Here is a 10,385-nt window from a genome sequence, read left to right as displayed (position 1 = left end):
GATGAAATAAAGTGTGTTGAATTTGAACTCTATGGGAACAAGAAGCATTAAGCTAATATTGCATGAGCCGCCGTGTGTATGTTTCTCTTTTTTTTTTTGTTTTAGTTTCAAAAAAGGAATAAAGTGATAAACTTTCCCCCGAAGTTATGGTTTATGTAAAGTTCCTTTATCCCACGAACTAAGATAGAGTTCAAGAAGCGAGAAAAATAAATGCACCCTATCCAAAATATGAGTCGGGATAGTGGGAGATGAAGTTTTCTCAACTTTAGTGGAAATAAATGAAAAAATATACGGGACATTTCAGTCAAGACCGGGTTTTGGTGGTTGGAAAAGAAGGATACATAGGTGAAATTGGTTCCTCGGGATTTGGATAGAGTGGAACTACTGGTGGGTGATATTTCTATGGGATCAAAGATTCTAGTGGTCGGTGGGACAACCAGATCGGCAAAGATAGAACAAAGACGGCGCAAATTAGAAAACACAGCCGGCAATTATGGTTTACTATAGCCACGGCGGCAATTTCAACAAGCTGCAAATCAAGCGTGGCAATTCACTCGGCTCAAACCGTAGACCAATCTCAATGGTAATTTTGGCGAAGATGATGATCCTTTAGGTAACCGTTGCAGCTAGTCAAAGTTCGAAGATCGGCGGTTCAACGGCATCGGCACACACCGGCATTTCAATTCGGCGACAACATCATTCGAATTCAGCGGCAACATATCGGCAAGATTTCAATTCAGCGGTAGCACACATCCTGTAAAGTTTTCTCAGCCGCCATATCATCTAGAAGAAGTATATCTTCTAAGATTCTAGAAGTACAAAATCTAGAATTGGGCACATAGATCTCTTGTAAGTAGATGGCAGCAAGAGCGGTTCCCATATCATTCGAACTTTCTCAAGGCGGTAGCTTGAGCATCTTGAGAGAGATTTCCGGCAAGCCAAAGTTTGCTAAAGAATCAATAATGCGGATTATTATTATGAAAAGGATGCTATCATCTCATCTTTCCTCCAACAGATACTTGAAGCCTCATGTACGATGTCAGCAGCCTTTTCCCTCATTCCAGAGCTACCAACCTTTGAACCAGCCGCTCCAACAATGAAGAAAGAATTTAAACAAGTATACATGCATCTAACCCCACGAAATTTTGACCAGCAAATAGAAATACCATTCATACTTGAAATTGAAAACTGTGATAGTACTGAAGAAGGAAGTAGATAACCATAAGGAAACTTGAATTCAAATTGAAGAAGGATTGGACTTATCATTAGTAGCGGTAAGATTTTATTTTAGACCGACCCAATATTGTTTATGAAACAAACCTATTGGTTTACGTTTCTTTATGAGCCCGGATATAAAAAAAACCCAAATCGGCTCCCATCACCATAAAAAAAAAAAAAAAAAAAGGCAAAACAAAGTTCTGATACTAACATTCTGTTTCGTTTTTCTTGGTCAGTATCGTTTGCACGTTGGAGACTCTAGTGCTTACCAAGGTGGTTTCGTGGCTTTAGGGGTTGATCAATTGAATTGAGGTTTGTGAAAAGGTTAGATTTTTATTTTGTTTAGTTTTTGACAGTATTGAAAATATTTGATAATGAAGAAGAATTATAACTTGAAGAGGAGATGGGGTGATAAGGAGATTTTAATATGAATAGGGTGGCGAAGGGAATTGATCTTCGATAGTTTGAGAGCAATGTATGATATCGGAGATGATGTTTCAATTGAGTATGTTGGTAGCGATATCGACCAAAAATGTGAAAAGGATGAGATAGTTTTATTGTTTTCACATTTTTGGTTTTGGTTGTAGTGTTCCATTTCGAAATCGGTTTCGAAGTTATTAGCTTCGATGGAGAGTACATCCCTTTACAATTATCTCGGCTATTGGGCTATTTTGCACGCGTGTAGCGAGAATTTGTAAGGTTTATCAAAATAGTATGTCGTCGACCTTTTGTTTGAGTTATTGAAGCCTCTCGCGGCAAAACAAGGCCTCTTCAAAAGTTATGCATTGGGATATCATAACCATCATAACCGTAATTATCGGTTTTATGGGATGCCTTGAACTACAAGAATGCTAAATTGTATGGTTTTAAGATTAAAGGCAATTGGAGGTTCAAGATATTGATTATCCTAACAATATATCAGGTAAGATATAAACTTAATATTCTTATAATTATAATTTTAAATAGTTAGCACCACATTTTGTTTTTTTTTATAGGGATTTTTCTGAAGTTTCCAAATAAGTCGGTGTTTAGCAAATGAGATGATAAAAAGAAATTTGTTAGTTTGTTTAGTCATAATGCAGATGTCTATGATCTTTCGTTTCGAGCACGATATAGTAGATTATTATCATGATTTAGAAACTAGATGGCTTTGAATGAGCCTAGGGAATTAGCACCTTCGTGGCTCAAAGAAGAGAAAGAATATTATTGTGGATGATAGCAAAGTGAAGATGACGAAGAAGTAGAAGGAGATGACTCGAGGATAGTGGACAAGAAAATATTAGAAAGAAGAAAAGAAATGTACGTCAAAAAAAGAAGGAAAAGAAAAATGGGGATAACTCAAGTAAAATTGAGGAAGAGATTGATAGTCGAGAACCTGCACGATATAATATTTCTTTTAAAATATCATATATGTAATACCTATAATATGTTTTGGAATGATGTTTCATTGTCACGCGGTTTTTGTCTTCCGTATGTACATAAAACTCTTGATGTGCTTGATATTGATGATGATGATGATATCGATTGGGGAAGCGATGACTAAAGATATCCTGGACTTGATGTTAGTGTTGATCTTGTTTCTGTGATTTTGAATAATATTCGTTATTTATTGTTTAATGGTTCTTTTGGTAATGTAGATGGAAAAAGTTGACGATGGTGGAGATACAATGGGTTTAGCTTCTGTTGTCAAAATCAATTTTGGACTGCCAACTTCTTTTGGTGGAAGTAGTATTGGAGTTCCAACACCTGTTGTTGGCATCAAAGCTGGTGTAGCAACTTCTGCCGATGGAGACATTGCTGGTGTGTCGAGTTTAGTATCAACTGTTGTTTGCACTAGTGCTGGATTGCCGACTTCTGTTGTTAATACCGATGCAGGTATGTTAACAGAAGTGTCAACGATTGTTGGTACAAATGCTGGATTGCCGACTTCTGCTGACACCGATGCAGGTGTGTCAACCGAAGTGTCTACTTTTGTTAGTGCCGACATCATTGTTGGATCAACTGTACCTTCTTCGTTGCAGCCAGGGATGAGCGGTTGTTCTACAACACCTATACTCATCACTCCAGACGTGCAAGCCTTGGCAATTGAAGGTTAGATGTTGAATAACTATTTAAATAGTATTTACTGATTATTATATATTATTATTTTAAAACATTTTGTCTAATATCTCAGATCCAGAGTTATTGTGTTTGGATTATCAACGAAGTGTAGATTTTGGAAAAACCGTTAATATGTTGAATTCAAAGCTTGCAGAGGTAATTTTTAGTGTGTGTGTGTGATTTTTTTATTTTTTTTTATATATTTTTTTTTTAAGGGTAACACATTATTTTTTCTATTAGGCGTCGAAGCTTGGGGATTGTGCTAAAGAAATCTTAGAAGCAAAAGAAAATCATAAGATTAAAACCAATGAATATCTTGAGATTGAGAAATATTTGGAAAGGAGAGATCTCATCTTTTAGGAGAATGAACATTTGAGAGGAGTAATTTTGAGAAATGAAGTAGTTTTGCACGACTATGAGATGAAAATGAATATCATGAAATTTGAAGTGTCAAAAACGTAATCAAGAAATTGTTGTTCTCAAGGAGCAGAAGGTTTTGAGTGATGAAGTTGCAATTTTAAAATGTGAGAAATTGGAATTGTCAAAACAAGTTTGCGAGGCTGAGGGGATTAGAGGAGACTACAAGGTACTATTGGAAGAGAATGCATTTTTGAAGAAGGAGTTAGATGAATGTCATGAGAGGGTGGAAAATTTTAGAGTAGGGTGTGAAGAGAAGGATGATATAATTGAGAAGCATGCAGTTGAAATTAAAAAATCTGGGGCGGTGTTGCGTGAAGCATCGGCAAGTGTTGGACTTTGGAAATCAAGAGATTCTGAGAAACGGGAAAAATTGCAGCAGCTGTCAGATTATTATACTATGTGTTATAGGAAGTTGGAAGATGTATCTCCGTCGGATCTATTAGGTGTTCCAGTTCCAGTGGAGGATAGCATTATGCCGCAACTTCTTGAGTGAAGTTTTTATTCTTTATTGTTATGATGATGTGAGGTTAGGTTACGATTTTTTCTTTCTCAATTATGTTTCTTTTTTCCACTGTATTCATGATATTCGGTTTTTATCTATTTTTTATCAGATTGGTAATCAGAATAGGTCGGTCAAAATATATAATAGTTGTGTAATCTGGTTTTGAGGTAGGTCGGCAAAATAGATATAAGTATTAAGGATAACGTAATTGGGGTGTCGTCGCCCCCATAATATAATAATAACGTAATGAAATTTGGGGTGTCGCCGCCCCCATAGTGTAATGATAACGTAATGAAATTTGGGGTGTCGCCGCCCCCATAGTGTAATGATAACGTAATGAAATTTGGGGTGTCGCCGCCCCCATAGTTTAATGATAACATAATGAAATTTGGGGTGTCGCCGCCCCCATATTGTAATGATAACGTAATGAAATTTGGGGTGTCGCCGCCCCCATAGTTTAATGATAACATAATGAAATTTGGGGTGTCGCCGCCCCCATAGTTTAATGATAACATAATGAAATTTGGGGTGTCGCCGCCCCCATAGTGTAACGATAACATAATGAAATTTGGGGTGTCGCCGCCCCCATATTGTAATGATAACGTAATGAAATTTGGGGTGTCGCCAGCCCCATAGTGTAATGAAAATTGGGTAGTCGCCGCCCCCATAGTTTAATGATAACATAATGAAATTTGGGGAATCGCCGCCCCCGTAGTGTAATGAAAACATAATGAAATTTGGAGGGTCGCCGCCCCCATAGTGTAATGATAACATAAAGAAATTTGGGGGGTTGCCGCCCCCATAGTGTAATGATAACAAAATTTGGGATATTTGATCCCTAGTTAAGACGAAAGATGGATTGAATTTTATTGAATTATGAAATGATTACAATGAATGAAAAACAAACATTCAACGATAAAACTTTTTCAAATGAAAAGCATTCCATGGCTTGGCAAATTTTTCTCCGGTGATTCGACGAAGGAAATAAGACCCTTTGGATGCTAGTCTATCAATAATGAATGGTCCTTCCCAATTTCTCGACAAACTTCCCGTGATTCAATGAGCTTCGTTTTGCGGCTAAGTACCCAATCTTGGTTCAAACTCTTGAGGCAAAGCTTTCTATCATATTTGCGTTTCATGGCTTCCTGATATTTTATTAGACATTGTAAAGCTTCTTCTCGAGTTTTATCAATTGAGTCTGCCACCAAAGTTAGAGCAACGTCATTGTTTCCAGTTTGTACTGCTTCTGTCCTTGTAGTTGGTGCAATTAATTTAATTCCGAGGAGGAAGATCCATGCCATAAGCTAGATTGAAAGGGGAAAGATTGGTAGAATGCTTTGGAGTTGTCGCGATAACCCCAAAGCAATCTGGCTGGCAACTCTTTAACCCAATTTCCTTTTGCTTCATTAAGCTTCTTCTTCAAAGTCGAGAGAATCGCCTTATTAGTTGCTACGCTTGTCCATTTGCTTGTGGATAATATGGAGCGGAGAAATTATCTTTGAATTTTTAGCGAGTATAAAATTTGTGAATTTCTTCCGCATCAAATTGTTTACCGTTGTCAGAGACGATGTTAGATGGAATTCCAAAGCGACAAACGATGTCTTTCCATAAGAAACGTCGTACATCTGTTGCTGAGATGTTGACAAGCGGTTGAGCTTCTACCCATTTAGTGAAATAATCAGTCGCAACCAATAAGAATCGTACACTTCCAGGAGCCTTTGGTAGGGGTCCCACAATATCCAAGCCCCATTTCGCAAAAGGCCAAGGGCTTAGAATTGGGTGGAGTTCCGTTGCGTGGGAAGTTTGCCCATATTTGCATGTTTTTGACATGGTATGCATTTTTGGGCAAATTCCGCTGAGTGTCTTTGCATGCTAGGCCACCAGTATCCTTGAGTCATGGCTTTATGTGCAAGACTACGTCCCCCAGAATGGTTTCCACAAAGTCCGGAGTGTATTTCTTCGAGAACTAGATGACCTTGATCTTTGGAAAGACATCTGAAAAGAGGACTGAAATTATTTGCTTTCCTATAAAGTAGGAGATTTCCCTTAGAATTTGGAATTATGACAAATTTCCGGGCATCTCTTAATTTTGTAGGAAAGTTTAATTTAATCCTCGTGTAGAGTTCCATGTTGCAGAAATTTAAATAAGTAGGTCTCCAATCATCTGGTGAAGAATCACTATCGATAGATTGGAGATCCAAATGTGGTACTTCTGGAGAATTATCTGCTTCGTGGGACTCATCTTCCATATCAACATTGACTTGGTCGGCATCATGTGTGAGTGGTGAATCACTCTCAACACGATGATCGGCCAAACCTTGATGGTCGGCTAAATCTTCTTGAGCTGCTTCCTCTGAGTGAGATTCTGAACTTGTGCCGGCCGATTGAGCTAGCTCTTCTCTCTTTCTTTTCCTTGTTACGACATTGACTTGCTCGAATTCAAAATTTCGATATGTCGTCTGGAAATAGCATAGATGAGCAATGTATAAGTTTTGAACATGTTCTTCTATAACAGTTATGCTTGGAAAAGGTTGGAAATCAATATAGATTTTTCTTTCATTGTTAACATCAAGCTGCGCGAGAGATAGGCTAAGGCATCGGCGTGACGATTATCATTATGAACCGTGTGAACAAAGAATGGATTTGAAATGAATGGATAGCTCATGCATTTTTGGACATATGCACCATCCTATCATTTCGAAAGCAACAAAAGATCCGCCAAATTGATTCGCGAACAAGCTTTGAGTCATTGAATAACTTCGATTTTTGTCGCCCTGTGTCAAGTGCCGTTAGCATTGCATAAAGAACCGCTTCATATTCAAGCTTCATTGTTTGATGCGCCAAAATCCGAGGCTTAACAGATTTTTCAATTTTTCGCCATCGTCGGATCAAAACACAACCAAGGCCCGAACCCGATTTGTTCTTGGAACCGTCCGTGTGTATAGTCCATAAAGTAGTGGTCGGCACTTGTGGATGGAGCGGGACGATCCTTGTTGTGGATTAGGAGGAGGTTCGATCAAACCGCTTCTTCCATGGTCGGTATGTCATCGACAGGAAAATCGCCATAAGTGATGCCATCATCAAGTGGCCTTTCTCGATGATCGGGCTTTGTAGATAATTTCGTAGGCACTCAAATATGTTTCCCATTCCGCTAATCGGCTCGAATCAAAGCATTTCAAGAACTTTTCTCAAAGGGGTATTAGGTGTAGACATTGATGATACGCCCTTGAAAATAAGGCTTCAATCTTCGGTGCACTATGGACAAGTGAGAGAGCTATTTTCTCAACTGTGAATACCTTGTTTCGAGTCGTAAGGGTCTTACTTATGAAGAAAATTGGCTGTTCATTTTCATCATCAATGAATAAGACGACACTCACGCCTATTTCGATGTCGCCAAATAGATGCCAATTGTTTGTCCGGTGGTCGGACTAGCAAGAATTGGCGGTACATTAGGTATTCTTTCATTTTCTCAAAAGCTACGTCACACTCATCCGGTCCATTTTGGGGATCCCTTAATGGCTTGGAAAAAGGGGTGGAGCCGATCTGAATATTTTGAGATAAATCTACCCAAAGCGCTATCCTACCCGTAAGTTCTTTGGATTTGCTTCTTGGTTTTGGCGAGGGCATTTCAGTAATTGCACGGATTTGATCGGGGTTAGCTTCAATGCCTCGTTTGGTCATAAGATATCCAAGAAATTTTCCGATGCTAATCCAAATGCGATTTTGATGGATTTAGACGATTCAATATGTATCACCGATCAAAATATTTTTGCAAGTGATGAAGGTGTGATGACTCTTCATGCGACTTGATGACCATATCGTCAATATAAGCTTCCATAAACTTGCCTAAGAAGTCTGAAAATGATGTATTAATGAATTTCGATATGTTGCGGTGCATTTTTAGACCGAAAGGCATTACCTTATAGCAAAATAAGCCTTGGTCCGTTATGAAAGTTGTAAGTTCTTGTTCATCTTGGCTAATGCAATTTGATAAAATCCCATTGAGGCATCCATAAAAGAAATTCGTTTAAACCCCGAAGTGGCATCAACCATTTCAGAAATACGAGGCAAAGGATCGGGTGAACAGGACATTTTTATTGACATCAATAAAATCAACACGATTCTAAGTTTCCCATTTTTCTTAGGGATTTTGCTACTACATTTGATATCCATTTAGGATATAGTATGTGCCTAATAAAATTAACACTTAGAAGTTTGTCGATCTCTTCTTTCACTTTGAGCTTTTCGATCGGGAGCCATTCGGCGAGGCTTCGACGACGGCTTTTGTGTTTTGTCGATATCCAACTGTGACATGCAAGTGAAGGATCAATCCCGTGCATTTGTTCGACCGTCCCACGCAAACACCGCGTGCAATTTTTCTTCAAAAGCTCAATGAGATTATCCCCGTTCTTTCTTGGAAATTTCCGAGAAATAAAAGTGGTTTCTTCTTCTTTGTTGCCGATCCAGACTTCGAGGAGTCTATCGATGGTCGGGGGCCACCTAAACGCCGCTCCATAAGCGTTTACCCGCCAATGGAATTCTGTAATTGCTACTTTTTCCATCGGCATTTAGGATGGTGTTACCCTTGACTTCGAATCTTTATAATCTTCGAAAGTACTGGACTCATGGCACTTCAAAGTCGCTTATCCGATCACTTCAAACTTTGCATACCCTACCATCACACCAGAACTTGATAGCCTGATGAAAAGTAGAAATGACAGCTCCCATTGAGTGAATCCAATCTCTTCCCAGAATGACATTGTAGGAAGAGTTACAGTCCAAGAGAAGAAAATCAATTGTAACTTCCTTGTTCATTAATGTCACCGGAAGAGAGCATCTACCAACCGATGTTGTTTGTCCCATCGGGCCAATGATAGGATTTGGATCGGGAACTATCATTTTCTCGGAGAGGTTGAGTCCTTTGTAACAACGCTTGTAGATCACACTTGCCGAACTACCTGTGTCGATCATGATTTTCTGCACACGATAAATTCCAACAAAAGCTTGTATTACAACGGCATGATAATGAGGATGGTGCACTCCTATCGTGTCATTGTCGATCAATGAGAGGTCCTTCCTCATAAGTTTCAGTACCCATTCCGTGGAGAAAATCATATCCACTATAAACATAGTGGTGGCTGAGATCAGTGATCTTGGAGTGATTGAAATTTTCATTTGGGTGTTAGACATTGAATCAACTCGCATGACCGACTTTGATTACATTGTGTGCGGTAACGACTAAAGCTTGTTTCGCTTTTACCCAAAGACATAATCTCGAGCATACCCTTCTCGATCAAACCTTGGATTCTACCCTTAGAGATCGGCATTGTTCGGGTTTTCATGACCAAAATCATCGCGGAAATTTGCACCACGTGGATTTGTCGTGTAGCCTTGGTATCTTGGAGAGAGGAAAAGGTGGAGATAAGATATTCTTTCCTTTAATCTTCTCATAGATAACAGCGTATTTCGTTGAGGTATGTAAGCTTTAACTCGAAGTTTCTTTTGTTCTTTGCCGTTCCATTGTTGTGGCCTACCATCACTCTTGGACTTTTGATCGGGTTGTTTGTTGAAACTTCGCTTTTTGACTCTGTTCCTCGCGGCTTGCTTATTCGATCCCTATCTCTCGTGAACTTCGCCGATGCATCATCTTCAACTCGAATAAACCGTTGAGTTCGAGAGAAAAGTTCATAACGAAGTTGTTGGGACGCCTTTTACAATAGAGTTGTAAATGCCGCCCCTATCATAATTAATGCCTTCCTTGAAGGCATAAATGACAAGAATATCGATGCATCCGGGATTTCAACAGCCGCTTTCCAAATCTTGCAACAAACTTTATCGAGCTTTTCTTCTTTTTGTTGTTTAATCTTGAATAGAGAATCAATATGTTTCGGTTCTTTCCGGCCAGGACGAAAATGCTCGGCAAACTTGTAAGCCGATCAAGTAAAATTGTGGATGGATCTTTCGAAGCATGTTAAACCATCTCATCGACTCAATTCCAATGAGTATGGACGGAATAACTTGCAAAGAAGAGAATCGCCGAAAGTCCATAAGATCATCTTGTTTTCAGAATTAACAAGATGCATCAAAGGATCTCCATCAATCTCATCATACTTTTCACTCGCCGCTTGAAGTCCTTGTGATGAAC

General features: G+C 39.0%; 1 protein-coding gene across 1 annotated transcript; it reads left to right on the top strand.

Annotated features, from left to right (window-relative positions):
- The first annotated feature begins 2,774 nt into the window (after positions 1-2,774).
- On the top strand, positions 2,775-3,678 carry LOC147491433 (uncharacterized). The gene is made up of 3 exons (XM_086567250.1): positions 2,775-3,309; positions 3,392-3,474; positions 3,559-3,678. Exons 1-3 carry the CDS (start codon positions 2,856-2,858, stop codon positions 3,676-3,678), a joined length of 657 nt encoding a protein of 218 aa, XP_086423376.1. The 5' UTR covers positions 2,775-2,855.
- The last annotated feature ends 6,707 nt before the right edge of the window (positions 3,679-10,385 follow it).

This window comes from Coptis chinensis, chromosome 6, assembly GCF_015680905.1.
Source record: "Coptis chinensis isolate HL-2020 chromosome 6, ASM1568090v1, whole genome shotgun sequence".
NCBI classification, from domain to species: Eukaryota; Viridiplantae; Streptophyta; class Magnoliopsida; order Ranunculales; family Ranunculaceae; genus Coptis; species Coptis chinensis.
Note: the sequence above shows the minus strand (reverse complement) of the source record. Positions and strands in the feature narration are given on the sequence as shown.

Coding starts and splice junctions, on each gene's coding strand:
- LOC147491433 (XM_086567250.1), top strand. CDS start 2,856: ATGGAAAAAGTTGACGATGGTGGAGATACAATGGGTTTAGCTTCTGTT. Junction 3,310..3,391: donor GCAAGCCTTGGCAATTGAAG/GTTAGATGTTGA, acceptor CTAATATCTCAG/ATCCAGAGTTATTGTGTTTG. Junction 3,475..3,558: donor TGAATTCAAAGCTTGCAGAG/GTAATTTTTAGT, acceptor TTTTTCTATTAG/GCGTCGAAGCTTGGGGATTG.